This window comes from Strix uralensis, chromosome 1 (assembly GCF_047716275.1).
Source record: "Strix uralensis isolate ZFMK-TIS-50842 chromosome 1, bStrUra1, whole genome shotgun sequence".
Classification (NCBI taxonomy): domain Eukaryota; kingdom Metazoa; phylum Chordata; class Aves; order Strigiformes; family Strigidae; genus Strix; species Strix uralensis.
Genome location: NC_133972.1, coordinates 150,788,786 through 150,814,130, shown reverse-complemented (window position 1 = coordinate 150,814,130; position 25,345 = coordinate 150,788,786). Strand labels below are relative to the sequence as shown.

Genomic DNA, 25,345 nt, shown 5'->3' with positions numbered 1-25,345 from the left:
ACCCCTGTGGAAACATATTTAAGAAAGGGCAAAAACACCACACAGGCTGATAGGACTCAGGGGGGAATCAAATGAGAAACAGCAATACAAACAGCAAGGTCAGAGAAGGAGGGGGAGGAGGTGCTCCAGGCCCAAGAGCAGAGATTCCCCTGCAGCCCATGGAAGAGACCACACCAGAGCAGACATCCACACTGCAGCCTGTGGAGGACCCCATGGTGGAGCAGGTGCATAAGCCCTGAAGGACACTGCAGCCTTGTAGAGAGCCCACACTGAAGCAGATTCTTCCTCAAGGACTGCAGCCTAGGGGAAGGACTCACACTGGAGCAGGGGAAAAGTCTGAGGAAGAGGGAGTGGCAGAGATCAACTGACCGCAACCCCCCATTCCCCACCCCGCTCTATTGCGGGGTGGGAGGTAGAAGAGTCAGGGAATGAAGGAGTGAAGTTAAGCCTGGGAAAAGGGGGGGATGGGGGAAAGGTGTTACTTTGATTCTTGTCTTTGTTTCTCACTATCCAAATCTATTTTAATTGGCAATTAATTAAATTAATTGACCCCAGGTCACTCATAAGTGATCTCCCCCTCTTTATCATCTCCACCCACCCTGTTCTCTCCCCCCTGTCCTGTAGAGGAGGGGGAATGAGAGAGCAGCTAGGTAACCAGCTGGCAGCTGGCCAAGGTCAACCCACTAAAAGAATATGCAAAGTCAAAATATTTTGTTCTGTAAAATATTTGTTTACATTTTTATCACTCCAAAGCACTATCACCATACATAACTCATGCTGATCTAGCCTTTACACTGTCATATCAGACATCTCAGCAAAAGATGACATTCCAAAAAAATACATACTGCAATTTTACACATCCAACTATATTTTTCATAGTATCCATTAAAATGAAGTATCCCGTACAAGACATGAACATACCAAAATAAGTTTGTTGGAGGGCTATCAAAGTGATTAAGGGGTTAGAACACGATCTCTCTCTCGGGAGAGACTGAGACAACTGGAGTCATTCAGCCTGGAGAAGGCCAAAGGGGGACCCTACTGCTGTCTACAGCTACCTGGCTGGGAGGGTACAGAGAAGGAGTCAGACTCTTGTCAGAGGTGTACCATGAGGGGACAAGTGGCAACAGACACAAGCTGAAACACAGGCAATTCCATACAGGTCTATGGGAAAGCTTTTTATAGAATCTCTATCCTTGGAAGTAATTCAGTACTTGACCGGGCAACCCCTGGAGCAACCTGCTGTAGTTGGGCTTGCTTTGAGCAGGATGTTGGACTCCTGGAGATTATCTCCAGAGATCTCTTCCAATCCAAATTACTCTATGAATCTAAAAATTTTATTCAACTGGTATCAAAACAGGATAATAAGTTGATGTATGTATAACTTTAATTCTAAAATTCAAAATTTTAAACTTTTTAAATAGGCTTGGCTTCAATTTACGTTCAGAAAACGTAAAATGAAACTCCAAGTAAAAAAACCAACAACGAAAAAGTTCACTTTAATTCAACCTGTTTGCCTCAAACCCACAATAAACATGGGGCTGTTCTCCCATTATAAAAATACCATCTGCCCATGCCTATAGGTGAAAAGTACCACAATCCACTGGGCTTATCCTGGGCTGAAAGTAAATAATGCTTCCCATTAGGCACCTGGCAATGTCCCATTTTCTAATATTAGAAGCTTCTGAATGTGAGATAACAGACTTGTCACCAATTCACTCACTCCAGGCAGCTTAACTGAAAAGATAAGCAGTCTAAGAAAAAGATGCACGCTCCTTAAGCACACTCACTGAATAAATGGCACATGCTTCAAATTTTATATATGTTGCAGACTGGAGACTAGTGATCCAAGTGAAATATTGATGTGTATATTATTGAGTGTATTTCACTTCACCAGTGAAAATGGTGTACAAGCACACTATAAGAAATGCTATAAATTAAGGCTTTGTCCTCTGTTCTCTTGCACATACACATACAATTTTAAATCACATACACATGCTGTAAATAAGCACATTCTATAAGAAAATACAGCACAAGTTAGACAGTGCTTCCCTAGTCAGAAGGTATCTATTATGTTATCAACAAAATTCAGTATCATTGTGCCTTACATCATGTAATACTACTCAAATCTATCTCTGAGGGAAAAAAACAACAGCAACTCTTCCAAGTGGTTTTCACCTTTCTTACATATAAATGCTTCACAAATACTAATAAGGTTCTTTTCACACCACCTTCAGAATATACAACTTCAACTCTATTTTAGACAATAAATTATCACTGAAAAGAAAGGCTAATACAAAAAATAATTCACTAATTCTGGAAGTCCATTTGAATATCAATTTTTGAATGTTTAGCATAGCAAAGTACTTCACAAATAAAAGCCTAACTCACGTTGTGTCAATTGGAACCACAGTTATTGAGAACTTCTGCAAAACACATCCCATTAAAAAAAGCTCATCCTCAAGTACAAGGAACATGCATTTAGTGTTCACTTGTGAAAAACACATTGGAAGTGTTTTAAAATCAGATGAAAATTCCTAGAAATTGAACTCAATCAAAAAATGATATTTCTTTTTTTTTTTAACTCTTCTTCCAATCCCTCCCCTTAGCCATAAGATACCTTCCGGCCTCTGCTGCAAGAGGTAAATCTACTACAAGTCTTCACTACAAAACACTGTTTCATCCCTACAGTACCTCAGCTTTGTGCACTGAGGAAGAAGTCCTATAGGAGTAAAACCAGTACAGGACTCTTTAGCTGGAGTTATAGTACATATATCCAGAAGATAAAATAAATCAAGGTTGTTAGAAAATTTCATTTCTAGTGCTCTGAACTAGTCACTCAGCAGTTAAATGCTCGGTAACAGCCAAAGTCCTGCTGGTGTCCTGGCTGGAATTAGTACACACAGAGTTGGCTGTTAACATCTATGAAGTCTCTATTGAGACTGTGTATCCAAAGATTTCAGACTTGACCAAGTTTGAGAAGACCTGCAGGGCAAAATGACAACTCTTCTGATCAAAAGGTTTCCATAAAAAACTTTAAAGTTGGAGCTACTTCTTTTTCCATCTGCTTGATGCTTTAAAATCTTTTTTCTTCCAAATTCCTTTTTCCTACCAGTACATGACACTTTCAGATTACAAGTCCAGCTAGTCACCGCACACACCACACGTCTTACATATCTGAAGATAAAGGCTCACGGGTACCAAACTGATTTGGAACTCAGCAATACATCTGGCACATGGAATAACAGCCCAGTGAGAAAATTTATATGAAATAGCACATGTTGATACAAAGAACTGAGTAAGTATCTGTGCATACATACCTTCTCACCCATGATTATGGGCATCAAGTGGTCTAGTAAATTGAATTCTGCCACAGGGATTATAATTGTACACTTAAGAACAGTGAACGTTGTAAGTCGAGTGGGAATGTATTCCTCCAATGATGCTACTTCTTCTGAGCTTGGCATATTTCTATTTCCATCTGTATTATCTATAATAGATCAAGATTACATATGTTTGACTAAAATATATAACATGTCTCCTACAGTTGCTGTTTCAGAAATGGTTAGGGACTAGCAAAAAATGCAAAGCTTACCCCCCTTTCATAGTTAAAACTTTTATTCCACACTGGTTATACCTAAGGCTAAATGCAATCCTAACTGGATTTTCCTTAATTTGAAATCTGTATAGCTCTTTCTCAGAAACTCATCTTAACGCTTTACCATAGCTTGCTTCCATGCATTTTTATCCTGTATAACTATTGTTTCAAACTCATAAATACATACCAATAGGGATACTCTCTCCTATAAGACTCCAAAATTCAGCTGGAGTTGTCAATGAAATAAGTCCTCCTTACTCAACAAGAGGTTTGTGATTGAAGCAAATGGCCTCCAATTATCTATATATACCTCTGAAATTATCTCAGAGGTATAGCCAACAGTGATGGGAATATTGCTATTAACTTTATCGTTATTTTAAATTTTGCTCTTTGGACTCATAAGATTCCTTAACAGATTTGGAGTTTAACTATTTGGAAGTTGCACCTTCAAGAGCACTGAATTTGGTCTGGTTTAATTCTGTATATTTGCATATATGCAATAGGAGCAAACCTGGCTTAGTTCTGCTGTATGGCTCATATTCGTGTTCCAGAGCACAAACTATCATTTTCATTATCCGGTGTACTGCACTGCTATCCAATCGAAGATTGAGTGGGCCCACAATGAGGCTTTTTGTAGACATCTCTTGAACATTTCCAAGATCTTCACTCTTTACTGAAGAAAGGTCTTGCTGATTCCCAGAAACTACAAGAAGTTTTATAAATAACAACAAATTACACCCAACTATTGGACATAATAAAATTTATCAGCTACTTTTGTTTCAAATCCTGTGATCACAGACTTATAAAAATACAGAAAATATAACAACGCAAATTGAACACATAAATATACCGTGACTGGTTTAACATATTTAAACAAACTTGATTCTTTTTTAATGCAGAGCAAACAGGTCAAGATTCTGCCTTGCCTCCAAGCACAGCACAACTTAGGAACCCCTCCATTAACTTTGTATCTCTCAAGCTTGGGACTCTGAGGGTGTGGAAACTTCTGTGGCAACTTAACCCCAGGTGCCAATGACAGCTGTGCTGTTCAAAACTTTCTACAGTTTATCACAAAGATATCGATCCCAAACAATCAAGGAAAAGGTATGCTGTGAAGAAAATACAGATACAGGCCCCTGAAAGACTAGCTGCTGGTACATGGGCTAGAACAGCGATGAGAATCACTCACTTGTACTATCATAACATGACTGGCAACTGAAGATAAACCCTTCTTTCATTCACTGATGAAGTAAAGCATGGGCAGCAAGAATGAAAACTTCTTTAATCATTATTAACTTCTCTCATTGTTATTATTATCAGACCATTTTTAGAAGGACCACCACAGAGATAGAAGGGTGGTTTAGTCTCTGCATCTAAAAGATCTGTAACCTCTGAACTCATAATGGCAACTAGTGTACCAACTAAAGTATAGTTATCCTTTTTCTGATATACATGTAGGGTAATAAGGTAGACTGAAATCACACATTCACTGTATACAGGCTACTCAGCTATCAAACAGCATGATTATATTTATCCAAACACACTTCATGGAAATTCTTCTTTTGAATTATGCAAATTTCAAAAGCTTAAGTTTTCCTGTGACTTGTAAAAAATACCCTCACACCTCTAACATACTTTGGTGGTTTTTTTCTAATAAATCATCACTTTGACAGTGCTTTGACACAAACACTAAACACTGAATGTCTTGCTAATCGTTACACAAATGAACAATCTGACAAAATAAGCATCAAGGTTAAATGGATTCTGAGATCACTTAACCTATAAAAATGAAAAAGTTCTGAGATAAAACTGTACGAAGACAGTTTAATTCATTACATGAATCTAGATGGCACATGCTCCTTAGATAGTGCAGTACTCCATAATCCACCAGATCAAAACTGTGACAAATAGGAAAGCCAGGAAGTGTGTGGCCATTGCCATCAATTTCACCTTGGTTTCTACAATTTAACACATCTGCAATTGCAGAGCTGTCCATGTGAAACGTTCTGCTTGTACTCATGATCAAATCATACCACTGAAACCAAAAGCTGTATTAGTGGTGGACTTGTTCCATGGTGATCTTTCTCAACAGAAATATTTTTAAAGTGATTTCCAAGCTCTTATCCAATGCAGCTCTTGTACACCTACTCCATGCAAGACAGATCCAAACCTTCCGCTTTTCACCAATTTGACTAGATGCAAATTAACCTATTTCCTTGCATAAATCTAATACGCTCCTGCCTTTTTGTTACGGTAACAAACTAAACACACCTGTAGAGAAACCAAAATCATAGGGAAACCTGACAATTGCAAATTCTCATTATAACATCTTCCTCACTGACACAATCTGTCCGTACTAACGTAGACGGCAAGACAAGCTCAAAGCTCAGCTCATCAGACTGGGGAGTGGGAGCTACAGCTGTTGCAGACAGTTGACCTACCCACTTTGTCAAAGAGATGTAGGATCTGTCAGCTTCTGAGTAGCTGTGGCTAAGCAGCCTGGCATGGTGTGCTTCACAAATTCAAGGAAAATCTTACTTTTAAACCAACTGGAAGAAAGCATGTTTTATTTCTGGTTCCCTGAGAGGAACCTAGTCATCTTTTACCCCCCCGGGAAACACTCCCTTTTCCCTCCCTCCTTTACTATACTCATTCAAAACAGTCTTTTTATTGGGGGAAGTTAGCTTGGAGGAAAAGGAAGGAAGGAGAGGGGTTTTTTCCCCTTACATTTAAATCATACTCTATAAAATGTTCTTGTTTCTAAGCACTGGTGAGGAGAAAGGTCCTCAAATAAACCAAGACTATGCTGAATTTGACGCAGAGCTGGCTTAATGCTCTGCAGGCCTTTACAGGCCTATACACCCAGCAGAAGAATTAAATTTGTTCCTAAAAGCCCAACAGAAGTTGTTAGTGAGAGAGCATTCATGGCCTCTGCTTCCCTTGGTGTTTTGTTTACAATTTACGAGAAGAAAAAGAAAAATAAAGAGAAAAAAAAAAGAGAGAAAAATACTACCTTATGAAACCTATTCAAATCTTCAAATGGAACTGAAGTTACAACCTTTGTAATAAATCCTGAAAAAGACTATGCAATGTTTCAAGCAAATTACTATTCTATATTGAAATGCTAAGCAAAAATTTAGAAAAATGAAGTTGGAAAGACAGGCAGAAATTCAAAATAAGACTACTGTGCATGACTATCTTGTTTTCATTCAAAATACTAAAAGTGATTAATGCATTTCTATAAGTGACAGATGAAACTCCTGAGGTTAATGTTATCCAGGAGGCACTTGTGGTTTAATCAGTAATCGTATGCTTCAGGAAAGGTTAAAGGTGCAAAGAATGTGTCAAACCAAAATTGCCTTGACAGATAAAAATCTTACAATCACAGTAACTGCCTCCTACAACTTAAGTTGGTTAGGTTTTTTCGGGGTAGTTGGTGTACACTGATTGTAACTAAAACCAGAGTTAATGTCAAAACAAGAAATAGTAAAATGTAAACTTTTTCATAAATACTTTCATATAAACACCACATATTCAAAATGTAGCAAGATTTATATTATTTTCAAAATCTTGAGGGATTTATACCTTCATTTTAAAGAAATTACACCTGTTTATTCACATTCTATTTAATAATTACATATTTGACTCGTAATATGGAAAAATTAGCTAAAAAAATAACCAGAAGAAAATGTCACATTTGCTTTTCTGAGGAACAAAACTATTGGAAAATTTCAGGTTTTAAGTTCTTGATTGTACAGCTATAACAACTATTTAAACCACTAATTTAAGAATTACTCTATTCATGCTTTTATGTAGACAGGTAGATGAAATTAGAGAATTAATACTGAACTAAAAGCACACAGAAAGGCTTGATAGGAAGACAGCCTACATTTTGTGAGGTGTTTTCCTGACAACTGATGCAGAAAATAAAAGCGAAGGCCCTGAGAAAGCAAACTGGAACAAACAGAAGAGAAGCTGAGGAGGGGGGATGGCAGTCAGAAAATACCAGTAGCCTGGCCTTGAGGGGAAAAAACCCAAAGTTTCTGAGTTCAGCAGTTTCTGAAAAGGGTTAGTTACAGTCAGAAAAAGATATATCATTACATTTCTTGTGTATTCAGAGAAACAAGACACAATACTCCACAAAATCAATTTTTCCTCATAATCAAAGAGTCTGTGCATATTCAAATTTCCACACCAAAATTCAAAAAGGAGATAAGGCTTACCCTAGGTCTTCAACTTCTCTATGTAAAAGTTCTGTGTGCAATTAAACAGTTATTTTTTTATTAAAACCAGAAGTAGACTGCAGTAGAAGCTCGACTTAATGTACATTTTCTCAGCTTCACATCACACTCAGGGTACAAAGAGGAAAGCCTCAGGGCCAGGAAAGAATTGCTAAATTACCTAGTGTATCCCCTACTATCGAAGGCAATAGCAGCATTTATTTATTTTTATAAGCTTTGCATGATCTATCCTCTAAGCAAACTGGAAGTTTTTGTTTCCCACTTCTTCTATACTTAATGTCAAACAAGCCCAGAAAACAAAGACATTAGGAGTTGAGACTTCCCTTACATAGAGACAAAAAAGCCCAAAAAAACCCAGATGAGTTGGACTAGGTAGCAAGGACAGATAAATGTTCAGTCACAAAATAGCAAGACTTTCCCAACAGATGTCCACAGAAATAGTGTTCATGATAATAAATACACAGGTGGAAAAGAAAGCATTATTTAGGCAATAAAACTGCAGAGCACCAGCTGTAGATGACAATCTTCCCAGGGGTGGGGGGGAAAAAAAAATCACACTGCAATTCATGATAATATGTATATATTTTTATACAGTTATTCTTATTTGCTGATACATTAACTCCTTTGTCCTGGCTTTTGTGACACTCACAAAAGTAGCTATACTACTAACTGCATTGAATCCACTGTATTGTCTGAGATTTAGAGAAGAATTGATAAGAATCTCAAAAATTACTTAGAATTAGCCAATATCGACATGTGCATGGTTTAGGCTAATATTTACTCACAAAATTGTTCAGATATGTGTATTTAAAGATTAATTCTCCACAGTATCTCTCATCCTAGCATTTTTCTTCATAGGAGAAAATGTCAGTCCTTTTCATACTCTGCACCAAGTAGACAATCAACTTCATTCTTCAACCATGGTTTCTCAAAAGATTTTTTTTTCCAAAGTCAATAATGACAACTTAAAAAAAAGACATCATACTTTAAGAACTTCACCAGTGCTACAAAAAAAAATTTATTTTCAGTTTAGCAACTGACTATAAAAGATATCATTGTGATTACTTATGCAGGAAAAAAAAAAAAAAAAGAACACCAACAACAAACAACATCTAACCAAAACAGTTAATCTCAAAGACATCAATGAGGGTGAAATAATTTTAATGATCAACCTGACTGTAAAAGTAAGGTAAATTAGAGGACAGTTGGTCAAGGTACTGCTGGGCACAAAAAGTCTTTTTTTCTACTATTTAACAGGGTAAACATAAAAAAAAAAGGTACCTTTGCCACTGGTGCTTTCCATTGTGTACAAGTAATCCATGTAGAAAGCCCCAAACCTCTGCATTCCAGCTATCTCTGTGTATGTCTCCTACCAACAAAGCAAAGCAAACAAAGAAAACGTTGTATAAGGAAAGAATCTTGAGATTACCAACCGATAGGTTGGTATGAGAGAGATATATTCATGTTTGGATTTGTGCATCAACACACAGAAAGGCTTATCAAAACAAAGGACAGAGGTTATCCCAAAGATCACCTTTCCAATAGGTAATGTAACTTCTATTTGAGGCCACACAAAGGCACATCCATAATTCCAGTGGACATGCTGACCAATTCATCAGTAACATCTAGTTAATTAGTACCTTCAATAGGGTAAATATTCTTCACTTGACCTCTTGCATCAAATAGATCTGCCTAATTAAATACACTGAAAACTGAAGCTCATTCATTCTGGCTTTTTTATTTAAGGAATACTGTGGTTTTATCTTTAAACAGTAGGAAATTTAAGATTTTATGCCATCACTGGGATTTATACATAATTTAATCCATTATTGCACACCAAGTTTGCTTCCCCTCTGGCCAAAAGAAAAAAAAAAAGGTAAATCATAAAAAGCATCAAAGACAGGTCAAAGAGTAAAGCTTAAAACTAAAAGACACCATGGGAAATGTTTGAATATGTGTAAGTACTTGTGATATGACTAATTAATTTCATTTTTTTATTAGATTCTTCAAGGTTATGCTTCATCAGTAGTTCTAAAAAGGTGAAACTAGTAAAACTTAAATTTAAAATAAATATATTCAAAATTGTAAATGGCTTACCTCTTCAATAACACAGAGCCTAGAACTCCATCTATGAACACATCTGGAAGCGACCACCTTGGTCATCGCATCCAGTCTTTAGTAATTACAGACAATCAGGGAATAAAGTTTTACTGCACAATTTACAACAACAGAGACTATCGTTGACTGAAAATTTGTCTCTACCAAAGGCAGAATTAGCAAGACTTCCTCTAATTAAGACAAATATAGCACACGGACAATAAAATTAACATTGCCCATGATCTGGTTTCCATGAGAGCACTTCTTAGTTTGAAGACCATGAACTACTCACTGATTGGATTTAAAGAAATAAGTGCTGGTAAAGCTTGAGTTTTTCCTAGCATTCTCACATATCTTAGCTTTTCTCTGTAGGTGTTCTGTAGTGAGTGCTTTTGGAAACTACGGCATTAATTCAGCTTTTGGGGCAGGAGGAGAGTTTGAGGTTTCTTTTGGACATGTTTTTGTTACCTTTTCTTTTTTTTTTTTTTAAACACAAATGGGTTTACTTTTTTTTTTTGGCCATCTGCAAAGTAAGATTCAGTTAAACATGACAAACTAATGAAAATCAGTCCTCAGTAACAGTACACAGATCTAATTATTAGAAATCCATTAGAGAGTATTAGAAATTCTTTTCCTAAGAAAAATGTAATTCTCTGACCTTATGATGAGCAGCATCCAATATAAATTCTGCACGAATACTATTATTTTCTGGACTTCTGTAATCAAATAGTGAATTGGTAAGGTACGTCATCCCTTTTGCACTCAAATTTTCTCCGCAATTAAAGAAGTAAGCCTCCTTCATGAAGTAGTAGAAAACAAGGCAGGGGAGAAAAAAAAATACAGTCAAGTTAACAGAGCAGTTTCAATTCTGTCATAACTCATTAATGACATGGTAGCATCCCTCAAGAGCCTATTTCATTATGAAGGAAGATTAGACAATTAAAATAACTTCATTCAAATAACGCTGAAGTTCTTGTCCACTCCCTCCCTATTTTCAAATAAAAACTGCCTGAGCTAGTGAATATTATACAACCCATGATACAGAACATATTAGTTTCCTTTCAACAGAAAATAACCTCAGATCATTGTTACTCCAGATTTTGCCTCCTCCTCTTAACTATACACGATCTTCTCACTACATATTCCATTTCTCTGACAGATGCCTTTCAGATGCTTCATCTATCCTCTTCATGATAAGAAGTTATTTCAATGTATGACTCGCTTGCTACCTTATCTCTTTTATTCATCTAGATCTTTACAAGCCTTCTCCACATCCCAAACCCTCTATCCTTCTAAATCAACACAACTTTTCCATCAAGGGTTATTCTTCCAAAAAGGTTATTTATGTGAGGTTGATCTTTTTCCAACCGTTTTCCCAAACCACATACAAAATAGCTGGAACCTTTAAGATAGGCACAGTCCCAAATATAGCAGTACAGAAAGAAAACAGGTGAGGCAGTACCAACATCAGCACCATTCTCACAAAAGCAGCAATTTTCTTATATTCACACCCTAGAGGGTGGCACAAAAATGAAAAAGATGAAAACCCAAGTGTTCTTTATCAACTAACCTACAGGAAACTCATTCACTCACCCACCCACCCACCCAATCCAAAAATCAATTCTCATGATTTTATACCTCACGGTCTCACAGTTACTGCAAACAAGGCTGCTGTCCACACTCACATCTCCAGCCACGTCTCCCTTGTATCTAACAAGGCCAGCAGAGCATCTTTCACAGTTGGCTCATCCTTGCCTCCCCAGCCTGTCTTTCTGGAAAACCCTACGTCTATCCATTGCAGCACAGCAGTCATGTAGTGTGTCCCACCACACCTCTATAATCCCAACAATGTCATGCTCTACATCTGTGAAAGAATATCTAATTATTCGTGTTTGTTTTCTGTGCTGCACGCATTTGTATACAAATGCTTGAGATGAATGCCAAACCATGCTGCTCTCACAGGGGAAGTGTAAGAACCTGTCCCATCATACCCCTCATAGTACAGTATATGATCATTTTCCAAGTAGGAAGATACTTAACATTAATATACAGTGACTTCATATTCTTAATTTTTCTCCTTAAAATACTTTCTAAGACTTTACAGAGCACTAACGTCAACTGTTGTTGGCTGCGCAATTTGCTATTATTTAAGCATACATAACAGTTGCTGTTCTCCAGTACTTTAGGATACTATTCTATCTATAGTTCAACCAAAAATCCTCATTACTGAATTTAGGATTTCATGCACCACTTCATTAAATGTTTTAAGAGAAGTTCATATGGATACCTGATTTTGACTTAAGTAATTGAAGCTTTGCATCTATTTAAAATATTGAAATTAAACTGTTTTACTCCTTCACTTGATACTGCTCTCATCAACCTTGTTGAAAAATGAAGCAAAACACTCATTTCATATTTGAGCCACACTTCTATACAGTGTTCCCATTTCTCCCCTTCCAGTCTTCTCTTGATTTTAAGTACTTTCAAAGGTTTTCAACTGTGTTTTAATTTATTATACAAGATCAAAGTATGCAGACATACATAATGATGGGGGGTAGTAGAGTTGTCAAAAAAGGCCTGTTTTGCAGCTTCTCAGATATTTTTCTTTCCAACTGTAAGGAATAGACATTGAACTCTATATTCCAGTGACATATTCAAAAAACTTAAATCACAACTGGTAACAACAGCCTTTCCAATCCTTGCAATCAAATATTTTAATGAAGCATACCAGAATTGCTTATTCAGCAAGTCAACTGATATTTCAATATACTCACTTCATCACTCCTATTCATGTTCTCTTCAAAGTCTTTAATTCCCATAATTCCTTTAAGGCACATAGCTTGGCAACCAACAAAACCTATTTGGCAATCAAAGAAAAGTTCACCTTTCATAAGGACCTAGTGAAGAAAAGAAAAGTGATATTTTGAAGAATTCTACTCCATAAGAAATAGAAAAGATGGAGAGAAGTGAACTGAAATATGTTTAGGTTTATATATTTAGAGTTTTAATAAATAGCAATTTAATCAAACAGGGCACTTGGAAGGAAGGGATTACTTTAGTGTCTGATCACTACAACACTAGAAGTTTAGAGAATTTCATATCCAGTGTAGCGAACACATCCAATATAGCAACACATGAAAAAAATCAGTAATAATTTTAAAATATTGTATTGGTAACTATTTACTGCATTATTTATAATGAATCACAAAAACCCTGTCAATGGAAAATTACCTCAACTGTGGTTCCTTCTTGCTCCCAGCATATAACTTCTTTGGATTTTACTTTCTGAGGGCTGTAATAACTACTTTCAGCTTGCATTTCAGTGAGCTATGAAACAACAGGATAAACACCTTATATAAGTTAATATTAATATTAAACAGCAGTAATGTCATTAATATACAGAACCGATTAAGACAAATTAAACTACAGGCCAAAATTTATTAATAAGCAGGAAACAGGTGCAGTTAAACAGCTGTAATGCGTTATCCATATTAGAAATTCTCATATGCAACTTCTGGCTGAAGTATGCCATAACAGAAAGTTTTAAATACACTACAGTATTTTTAGTTTGCTTATCTAAAGAGAAGCTATGTGAAAAGATGAAACAGATACACAGCTGCTTTATTAACATAGTATCAAATTAGCTTATAAATGGCTGTAAAAATCCATAAATACGTTATTTATTCTTCCCAGCAAATAATTAAACAGCATGATAATATTAAGGAAATATTTTGATTACAACCATACTCATTTTTGTTTCTTGTCATGGCAATTGAGAGAAACATACATTTACATTTCTTGCATGATTTCAACATAAAAATTTAAAGTGATAAAACACACACTCAGGTTAAAAAGCATATAACCTGCAGCTAAGAAAGAGAAGTGAGATACAAAATAATGAAGGTGCTATGCTTTGCATTAAAAAAAATTCTTAAGTTTATGTTCATCAGCTTAAATAGTTAAAATTCTAATTTTTATATAAAAATATCCACAAGTTCTCATTATTTTCAAGAGTGGATACACATGGATGTTGTTTCAAATTAAAATTTTGTAATCCAAATGTCTGAGAAAATTGGATGGAAAAAAAATCACTGATCACTTCAGCTGTGTGCAATTATTGTAGAGGAAAAGCAATTAATTGATTAAAAGAACTTAGACATTACAAGAATAATTTTCACCACTATTAGAAAACTCTACATTTAATTTGGCATGATTTTTAGCTGGAATGATATCAACTGTTCAGAATGCTAATGCAGAAACTTGACCTTCTTTTTTAACCAAAATATGAACCACAAATTAATTCCATACATTCTTTGCATGCAAGCAGAACAATGAATTCCATTTTCCTCCTAACTGTCACAATATTAGTATCATACATCACTTCACGTTCAAAATGTATATAATGTAGAATGTTACATTTTAAGTAGTTTTTATCACTTCCTAATATAAAATGCGTAAACTTGCCAATGAAACATTAGGAAAGCCCAATCTGGCAAATCACGTTCAATAAGGAAGTTCATACTATTTTTAATGAGTTTTATCCCATGAGGAAAGAACACAAAAAATTACTACTGTATGAGAAAACACAAACGAAAGAAGATGATGAGCCATGATAAATGAGAAATTTGGTTCTTTGTTCATTTTAAGTGGTGTCCCAGGGACATAATTAAAGGAGGAAGAAAAGATTTTCCATTATTTATTTTTAGCCTTTTTTTTTTTTTTTTTTTTTAAATGAAGGCTGAAGCAGATGGACACAAAAGAACATGACTGAATGTTTGCTGATGTCCTCAAATTTTGCAACCAAATTTGCCAGGAGACTGAAGGCGTAAAACATTAAACTTCCCCACAGAATGCCTGCAGCTCCTTAAGTCACTTGTCTCAGCCTCTCTGACATTTGCTGAGCAGCTAAATGCTCTGCTACGCCACCAAACAAAAATACCTAAGAGAAAGTAGCCACGAAGCCCCCTCAAAACACTCTCTTGTGCACAGATGACAAGCCAAACGGGCAGAAAAGGGACAGAGCTGCTGATGGTATTGAGTGTATAATCAGGAACATAAACATTATACGCGGGTTATGAAAATACTGCAATTCATCTGAAAGGCTCAAAGTCATAAAAATCAGCCATAGGTATTCTGCTGCTCACAGAAATACTATTGTTTCCTGTTCTGAAGAGTTCTGGCCTTGATTTAATGTATGTTTAACTGTAAAACCAAGAGCCACTTTCTATTATAGTTATGCACGTAGAATTGCTTGTATATAGTTTGGCACGTGTTAAAAGCTTTTTGCTAATTCAGAACCTTAATTTTTTATTTCTGTCAGCACATCTCGATATCTTAGTCAGACTCTCCATATTCCCTTCTGCAACCTTACAGAAGGAATAGAGAGAAGCCCAGCAACTATTCTGAGATTTGTTCACAGAAAATACTCAAATCTTTCTCTACGTAAATAGTTTATAGCTCAGAGTATATGTGAAATTTATCCTTTGTTTCTTTAATTCAATTCCAACCAATGGAAAATAGTTTCAACATTATCAATTTAAATTCATATTTGTATATATTATACTTTTTAAAAATAAAATAATTCCTTTGATTCATAAGCTATATGAAAGCTAACACTCTTTTATAAAGAAATATATTTACACAAACATTAGATGAATAGAATACCTCAATAAACATTCTTAAAAAGCCTTTTAAGTTTTTTCTCCCATCAAAAAATATTAATCTAATAAAGTGGTTTTCTCTTTAAGGTGAAACTGTTCACACTCAAATTCTAGCTCAAGTGGCAAAAACACCTCACATCACAATTAACAACACATTATGATGTGAGAACTTTCAACATTCACATTTTTTGTTACTCATTAATGTGAATATCTCGAATCAAGTGGTATACAAGCCCTCAGATAACCTTTATGCACCTTCTCAACAAGCCAAATAAATGTTCTATGAAATTCTATAAGAAATACTTACCTTAAAAGTCACTGTTGCCTTTGTACAGTAAAACCCAATTGAAATAATAGGATCCTTGAGGGATTGAGATTTCTGCTGATGTAGCATTGTTTCATCATCAATTCCACTAGAATCATTCTCTTCATCATCATAGCTCACTATAGCAGGAACAAAAGACCAGGCCCAAGAAACCCATCCTTGTTGCTGGTCATCATCTTGATGCAGATAAGGATCTTGATTAGTATACTGTGTAGGATATTGCATTACTGAGCTTGTTTCATCTTCTGTGCCTTTTAAAACAAAAAGTCAAGTCAATTTCAAATCAACCATGCTTGAAAATTAGTTGCACTCAAAATTATAGTATGTGAAATTTATCTAGGACAGTATTCCACATAGCATTCACAGATATTTGGTTTCTAATAATTGAAAATAAGTAGAAATTTAAAATTTCTGAATATAAGTTTCCAAATACTTGCTTGAATCATTCACATTTCCTTCAAAAAAAAAATATTAAGGCTCTTTGCAATAGTTTTATCATAAATTTGCAGTGAGACCAGAATTTGTCACCTACATCATATGCTTTCAAGACTTCTTCCATTAAAGTCCTTCTGAAGTTGCAAATTAAACCCTACTAAATAACGATATATTACAATCTTATAGTTTTCAGTTCTAAAATGAAATAAAAAAGGACTTCAGTAGCAAAAGCCATAATAAGGAAAACGAAAACACAGCACAGATCCAGAAATTAAGGTTGAAAACCTCCTTTATTTAGAAGTCAGTTTTTCAAGTATTCAAAGATACAGGCTTATCTGCACTCAAAAAAAGCTGGTATGTCACCTGTGAGTCAAAAAAACAAATGTTGGTCTTCTGTGAAAAAAATATTAGAGATAGCATACAGAACAAAACAAAGACTTCCCAAAAGACACAAGTCTAAGATTCAGGATCCAAATGGGTAACACTGTGCATGTAAAAAGAGCACAATTAGCTTAGCCCATATGGCTTCATCACCACTCTTACGGGACTCCCGAGGGGTATTAACTACTTCAGAATTACCGTAGGTAGTACAGGATGCAGTACTGTTCCCACAGGGGAACGATACTGAATGTATTATTTAACTCAGAACAGAAATAGGCATATTCCATTTCCATTTATTATTTTTAAAAACTTAGAGATCCCATTCTTAGAAGTTTTAGATTTTAGTCTAATTAGTCTTTAGTCTTTTAGTCTAATCTTTTATACACTTGCACAATGGGAGAAAGCATAAGACAAAACACTCATGAGAATTCTCTGCACATGCTTAGAGGTGAGGACACCTTCTCCCACAAGGGCAATGCAAGCTTCCTTCCTGCTCTCTTTACAAAAAAAATGTAAGAGATCAGATTTCAATCCAAATGTAAATCTTGAAAGACAGGAAATACAGAAGAGGTGCACATAAAGTCCTGGAAACGGACAAGAGGCAGAACTGTCAGATGTAGAAGGAAAAAGAATTGATACGGAGCATGACTCAAGTAGTTTAGCTGAACTGCTGTTGGCAAGCACAGAAGAAATGGTGGAAGGTCTGCCAAAAGAGAATAAAATGTGGAGGTGTAACACCTGGGTCACGCATAACATTTGGTCTACATAGCCATAAAACTGAGCCACCATTTAGCATACCTCTTGCTGCAGTATGCGTACATGCAGAAACAATAGTAAAAGGTGCCAATAATTTATTAGTATTTTGGAAGCTATTAAAATAAGACAGAAGTACAGCTAGACTAAAATGGCAATATCTATATACTGTGAGACAGAAGATAGAAAAAGAGGAAGATACACCTATCTTCTATCACTAATATAAAACTACTACAATCATTATGTAATCAACAGTCAATCTTTGAAACAAATGCACATCAGCCTAGTAAGCAACCCACAACATCCTCTAAACACTTCAAAGCACAAATATAATGCAAACTCCTTTAATGCATGAAGGTGAGTACATGCTTTGTAAACACAAAGTCTCTTTGGTTTAACTAACTACGCTAACCATTGCATCAACTACAAACATACAGGATAGTGAAACGTAACGATAAAACCCCTATGTTTTATGTACAATAAGTTTGTTACAGAACAAAATGCTCCTGTTCATCGGGTTTCTAAATCCACTCTTGCCAGCCACCCATAGCAAGATTACACTGGACCAGTCTTGCCTCATGGTGTAGGGCAGTGATTCCAGTTAAGAAACACATTTTATAGAAATTACAAAATTGCAGTGTCACTACATATCACTGTTTCCATGTTCAAATCAAGTTTGATCTTCAGAAATTCACTATCCTTTCTTTTAAAGTATTTGAGATACTTATCTGTAAGAGTCTGGAAACTGGTATCTCTCACCAAAAGTCTGGAACCAACCCAGTAGAAAATGACTCTTTGTATTTATTTTTCTGCCTGCATTAGTTTTCAGCCAGGTAAGGCTGATCCAGCTTAGCCTGTGGCTTCATAAATACAAGTGCTGGACTAGGGGAAGGAGGGAATGCATCACCATCCCTGCTGGCAATGGCATAGACTTTCATCTGGTTGAAACAACCATGGCATAAACGAAACTTGGTAAGTACTTCAAGAACAGAGCTTTAGATGTTCATTCTTATATCACTAAATAATGTAGATATTAAAATTAATTTCCTCATTCATATTTTACCCACTATAAGCTAAAGAAGTTACTGCAAACTCACAGCTAATAAGACATTATAATTGATGATGAATACAAAATTTATGGAATAAACCATGTTTAAAAAAAACCAAGATAAATTTGCAAGGAACAGGAGTTATCTGGCTGATAGTAACCATTTTGGTGCTGACCTTGAGAATGCAATAGCCCTTAAATTTGTCCTTACAGCATGAACTGTCCTTGGAGAATCTCAAATGTAATAACACACATGCTTTCAGAGCAATAAATATTTTCTGTATGGCTTTCTTCTGCATGTACTTATGGTATTAGTAATGCACAGAAATGACTAACATACAGAAAAAAAACCAAGTTCAATGTTTGTAAAAGTTCCCCCCAATACATTTATACTATTCAGTGGCTGTGTTGCCAACTGAATTTTATTTGAAAGATGATGTTTGTCTTGGATCTATACCACAGAAAGACAATAAATTGACTGCCACAAGATAACTCATAATATTTACTATACTAGTAGTTTGAACTTTTTAATGTTTAACTAGTTTTACTTCACAGTGCATTTTAAAAAATAGTGGCTTGTGATCTATTAAACATGCATTACACTAGCACAGTAATATCAATGAAGGAGATTACACATAACTGGAAATGATACCAACACAAGCAGAAACTAAAATCCTGTGTACCAAACTCTAGTCTGAAAGGTATTCCGCATCTCCTTTTAAAAGCAAATGTACCCCCAACACTTCCTAGTTGAAAATCTGATGCCGTATTTGTACCATGAAATATTACAACTCACGTGACAGTACTTTTACATATTTAAGAGTATCGCGCTTATTTTATACAAGACAATCCACTACAGTGATCATAAAGAATGCCACAACAAATCTGAAGTGCTGAAATAACACCAATAATTATACTGATAGTGCTCCCCATTATATTACTTGGGGTTGCTAATCAATTCTTTTAAAATTCCAATTATTTAAACAATATCCCAGCCCCAATAAAATTAGGAGCAAATATGAGGTATAAAGGTTAAAGGTGAGCTACAAAACAAGTGGCAGTGATTTTAAAACACCAGAACCAGGACAAGAGCTAGGAGATCTATTTTATATTTTAATGGCAAAGGAGAATAATGTGAAATATCACAACAAAATGGCAGGTACCTCTGGGTTGAGGTACAAATTACAGGACAGTTAACCTCAAAGCGATATGTAAGTGCACATACCCAACAGGGAGAGGAAGGTGGTAGTTGTTTATGCCTATCTGACTATGCCAATTCAAAAAGTGTTTTTCTTTCATATCCCACATACAAGTTCAAGCAGATGAACTGCCCACTTTGCTCAGTGGAAGCATTAAAAAACTGCTTGCATCTTACCATCTACATTAAGGTACTTTTTAAATCAGCAGCAGAAAAACTGGCCTGATATTTAAGCTTTTATGTAATAAGTAAAAACAAAACATCAACCTGTGACTCATGCATTCAAAGATTTAACCAGATTTTGTTGAGGTCTCTACTTAAGGAGTACTAATGTTTTTCAAGAAAAAAGAAAATGGCAAGACAACATAAAGTAGATGTTTAAAAGGTATTTGTAAAAATCTAGTTCTCCACAAAAAGGTTATAGTTCCTAAAAGAATAAAAATATTTAATATAAACAAATTTAATCTCCCCAATTTAGGAACTTTACAATTTGGGAAGAGTTAATCTTTACTCATTTTTTAAATTTGCTACCCATTTTAACTACTGCTCATTTAACTGATGTTAACAGATGTAAGCCATTCTATGTGCCTGAACATGTACTCAAATTAATGAAATCTGGCCATCCCCATAAAATGAGCTTGATATCCATCCTCAGCATACAGGATCTCAGCAACCAGTTACAATGCACTATTATAGATACCTTCAATAAAGTTACTCACTGTCATGCTAGCTGTTAGCCAGCTGCACAATGCACTGACCCCACAAGCCCCATTTCGCAGGTATCTGTCTACACTGCATCTTTACAGTCTGTTGAAATATGAATTGTAAGTATACCTACTGTTCCTTGGGAGGATACCAAAGTATATGGGCAAGGAAGAAGCTCGAATAATGGAACTAGATGCATGGAGGGAAAAAAAAGACTGTGGGGTTTACTGCATAGGTCATTTACTTCAGAAAACATGTGAAAACATGAAGGGCTGAAACAATATTACGTACCTCGGTACAAAGATCCCATGTATATCTCCTTCTCTTTAACCCTCAAGAGAAGACACACAAAAAGTGCAGGGACAAGAAAAATACACAGGCAAGTGTAATTTGGCACACACAACCTTTTATCCTGACATCATTTCAGTCAAACTGGGGATCATTTTCTCCACTGTTTAGGAGTAATTCTCTTCTACCCAAACTCTATAACACAGTGCACAGCTGCTTTTCCTCAGTCAAGTATGGATAAATAAATCTATTTCAGGTCTCCCATCTTTATCCTAATAGAATACTGCAGAGTCAATTCCTTCTCCAACAATCAATGCTCACCTAGAATTTCCTACTATCACAAATTATTTGCATCTGGTTTTCTCAGTCAACTCAAGTCTCATATTCAGCCCAAAGCTGGCAATATATTAAACTCATTCTCTTGATCTGCTTTTTGTCCCACTGGTATCCCAAAAAATTCCCCATGCTACTGTTTCTTACCACCAAGTTTTCAATAAGGAACACTTCAGCGCATTAAAATTTGAGTTTTATAGGATCTATGCAACATTTTATTCTGTTTAGTGTTGTAAAAGTGTTAACTACTCACATCCACAAAAGCCTTCTTTATTTTCATTTAGTTTTTGAGAGTAAAGATCACGACAGGGTCAGTGTGCTTTACAAATATTAGAAAATTTCACAATATTCCTTTCAGATGGAGAGGTACTATTATTATTGCCATTTTACACCTGGGAAACATGCTTCATATGTTAGAATCACATCTGCCACAGATTTCATTTCATGAAAGAAAACAAAAAAAACTTTCATAATGCAGAATCTGAAGGCAATCATTCAGAGGAGGGAGGACCAGGAACTGTTAAAATCACTCTCAGAAGCTCAGTAGCTCATACTGCCCACGATTCCACCTTCTCACATCTGTCCCAAGCTTCTTGCTCAGCATCTCCTAACATCATCATTAAGACCCATCTTAGCTGTCTGCATGCCTACCCTGCACCCCTCCCTCAGCCATGCAACTTTTCTAGTCCACCATTTGTATTTCTTTGCCCAGTGACTGCTAGACTTCCTCTGCTTGAGCTTTTTCTGTTCTTCAAACCTCTCACATCATTCTTTTCTTAACCAGATCTAGTATTTCAGTCTTAGATCATCAACCTCAGCAACTCCATGCAGCTAAATTCCGCCTCTCCCTTGCATCCTGGCTTCTTGTCCTCTTTCATGCCTAAACCATTTTCATTTCTAGTTACATTAGACTATTTTTTCCACCACAAATGAAAAGCTTACTCTCAAATCCCAGCCCGCCACAACTACAACTGTTGGTTCTGCCATAAGCTCTTGTCCAAACCCTTTTGTATCTCTCTGCACTGAAATACATCCATTTCCTCCTTCACGCTACCAGTACAGTCAGACACCCAAGCCCACAGTTCAGGCAGCCCTCAACCCCTCAGAAGCAAAAGCCCTGTCCAGCCCTGAGCAGGAGTATGGTCCAGTATGCATGCAGTACTAAGCGAATTTACATACCAAACTAAAGTGAGTTTCTGACCTGTAGTTTTTACCTGTGTATTTTCAATGCTTTCAGTTTAACAGAATTTGAGCAGACTTTACTCCAGCAGCAAAACATATGCTCATAACACAGGCTGTCTTGATCTTCTGTTTGGGTATACAAGAACAAACTGCTGCTGGAATATTCTTAGACATGGATAGGTGACAGATTTTATTACGTCAACAACATAATGAAAATAAATTCCCTCCAAAAGACTAAGAATTAGTGATAACTAAACCCAGTAAATTCCTTAAACTGAAAGGGTAGGGACTGCTTACTAATAAATACTGGGTTAAACTGTTTAATGAATCTTCAGAACCCTTTCAAAGAGTTATAAAAATATAATCTATAAAGGAGGTCTGTACTTTATTAAACTGCAAAGAATTTAGGCACAATTCCAGTGGAATTAGTCTTGGATTTCATGAAGTGTTACTCTTGGAAATGTGACTAATACAGCTCAGCAGATAATACATGTCATTTATTATTGTACTTGATTACATTTTTTTTTCTGAAAATAGTAGCACATTCGGAGTTTCCTCAGAAAAGTTCAAATCTGTGGTTGGAAATTTGGATGACAAATGCACCATGAAATTTTAAGTGGGTTTTTTTTCCTTCTCAGACACAGATATAATATGAAGTCAGAAGAAAAAAGAAGTAAACTCACAAACTGATGGTATGGGTAACCTGGTTAATGTCAATTTGGCACTCCTGCTTAACTGCACTGAATGAGAGGAAAAGAATCATTATATGTTTAAAAGTTTTATTTATGTGCGTGTACGTACATGTGCACACTGTGTGTACATATGCCTACCTATATACTAAACTCTATGAAGCATAAATGTTATGAGGGAAGACAGCTGGTAACAGTTTTAGCCTGTATGTGGCAAAATATTTTGCAGTGAAGACAGAAGTGGACTTCTAGAACTGCTTCTACAGCTCTGGCTTGGCAACCCAACAATTGCCATCTGTTTTGTGTTCTGAAGGAGATAGTTCTGTCAAATAGATATGATCCTACAATTAAGTACCATGACAATGTTTGAGCACAGAGTAGTTGAACAAAAATTGCATAGGAAATTACAGATTTCCTCCTTGGTAGTTCTTGTCATTGCAACCTTACTCTAATTTCTGACCCTTCTGACAACTCTTGTGTACATCAGTGTGAAGTTACATATTATTTCATTTTTAGATGGCTATTTTATGAAAAACTAGGAAGTAACATTCACAGTTGTTCAAAAAAAGAATGCAAATGAGATTTACAGACAGCAACTGTAAATCAACCTTCCTGAGGACGTACATTATAAATAAGGAAAACAAGAGATGCATCGGCAAAGGTTTTAGTCATATTTGGACATAAGAATCTCAAATTCCATTCCAGATGCAGAAACGACTAAGTACTTGTAGGCAGATGCCTTTTGTTTTAACCTTAATCTTCGCGTGAACTGTATTTCTATTTCACCATCCATCTCACACCCTAACCAAGGGCAGCCAAACAAAATCCACATATCCCTGCTATCCAACTTCCATCCTCCTTCACAGTTACAGCTGTTGACCCCAGTCTTCTCATTACCCAGCTAATCTTTGTCTCCAATCCTTAGATATTTTCATCTGAAACTCACTGCCTACCAGTCCCAGCTGTCCCCATACTGACTCATATGATTTCTCTATTCTTTCAATGTCTTTCCTATATTCAAATGGTCCTACTTGCCTTAGTAGCTCCAGGAATCCAGCTACAAAGTTCAAGCAACTCTAAATACATCATAATGTTCTATGGCATGAAAATTTGGCCAAATCTGGGTGAACTTTGACAGGAACAAAGAAAAATATTCATGGTACAAAGACAACTTTCTGTCTGAAACCAAGGGTAATGCAACTCTCCATAGAAAAATCATTAATTGTGCATTTTAAGAACTCATTGCATCTAACCCAAAGCTCTAATTGTACTGTTTGCGGGGGAAATGGTGAAGAACTCTTCTAAAAGCTGTCTGATTTTTAAGTCTCAGGAGAAAAGTTAATATTTTCAGAATATTAAGTACTTCTAATTACAGGTCTTGTGCAACAAACTCCACATTTCTTGTAAGGCAAGTAGTTTCTAGTGCAGAAAAATATTTGAGCTTTAAAGAAAATACAAGAGAACTGTTTACAGACATCTTATTCATTTGTTCAGTTCCACATAGCAGGAGCATGACAGAGAATTCTACATCTGGCACGACAGTGAAACGGCTATCTGTGCCAACCAACACTGAAGGCTATATTTTGGCAAAAATATTTCCACTTCTGTCATTTTTCCAATAATGTATTTATTTCTCTGAAACCAGAGAAGAGAGCAACACAGGATCAAAAAAAAATTATAAACATCTTATGTAAAATAAGATTGTCTATTTCTTAAACAGAACAGAATTTATTAATTTAATAGTTTACACAAAGTTTCAAACTGTTGTAACAGTATAAAGATAAGCAGAACTTAAGAGTGCTGCATCACCTTCACATATAATTCCAAGAATTTTCTAGAAGTTCTCATGCTCTTGGCTGTGTGGTAAATATCTCTTCCTACTTCCCCAGTTCCAAATTCAACCTTGGAAAGAGATCCAAAACTTATGTCCTGAGGAGATTAAAATTAACACACAAAATCTCTAAATAAGTTCCCTCTTTTGACAAGTAAATTAACTTCTGCTCTACAAAAGCATGAAAACGAGAAAATTCAGAATTTGGAATAACAGTCCATCCTCCCTCTTCTACTTAGTGCCTGATACATTACAAATACTTCAGATTCAAGTTTGGATGTTCAAGATCATGACATTACTAATTAAATTACTAAAGACAATAGTATGATGTAAGTCAATATGACTGCTTGACTCTTGAATGTTGTGTTTATATTTCACATAGAACTGAATAAACAGGGAAGTATTTAAGTTCTAATATCTACTTAGAAATTTTACTTCCCTTAGATTTTAATATAAACCTATATATGCCTTTCTGATGTTGCTGCAAATTCCTAACAATTGACCTAACAAAATCTGAACATTCAAATATATGACATAACTGGAAAAAAATAAAAATACAGTAGCAAAGTTAGTAGCTTCTA

General features: G+C 35.7%; 1 protein-coding gene across 10 annotated transcripts in view; it reads right to left on the bottom strand.

The window, feature by feature from the left end:
* VPS13B (vacuolar protein sorting 13 homolog B) overlaps positions 1 to 25,345 on the bottom strand; it is a 491,200-nt gene that overhangs the window by 406,932 nt on the left and 58,923 nt on the right. For 9 of the 10 annotated variants that reach the window (XM_074885247.1, XM_074885238.1, XM_074885283.1 and 6 more), the window contains 7 exons: positions 15,904 to 16,172; positions 13,168 to 13,263; positions 12,711 to 12,833; positions 10,595 to 10,732; positions 9,121 to 9,208; positions 4,110 to 4,301; positions 3,321 to 3,490 (listed from right to left, as the gene is read on the bottom strand). In XM_074885247.1, the coding sequence (XP_074741348.1) occupies positions 3,321 to 3,490; positions 4,110 to 4,301; positions 9,121 to 9,208; positions 10,595 to 10,732; positions 12,711 to 12,833; positions 13,168 to 13,263; positions 15,904 to 16,172 (1,076 nt within the window). Of the gene's footprint in view, positions 1 to 3,320; positions 3,491 to 4,109; positions 4,302 to 9,120; positions 9,209 to 10,594; positions 10,733 to 12,710; positions 12,834 to 13,167; positions 13,264 to 15,903; positions 16,173 to 24,742; positions 24,834 to 25,345 lie in introns of those variants that run through there. The other variant, XM_074885300.1, reaches the window with a different exon arrangement.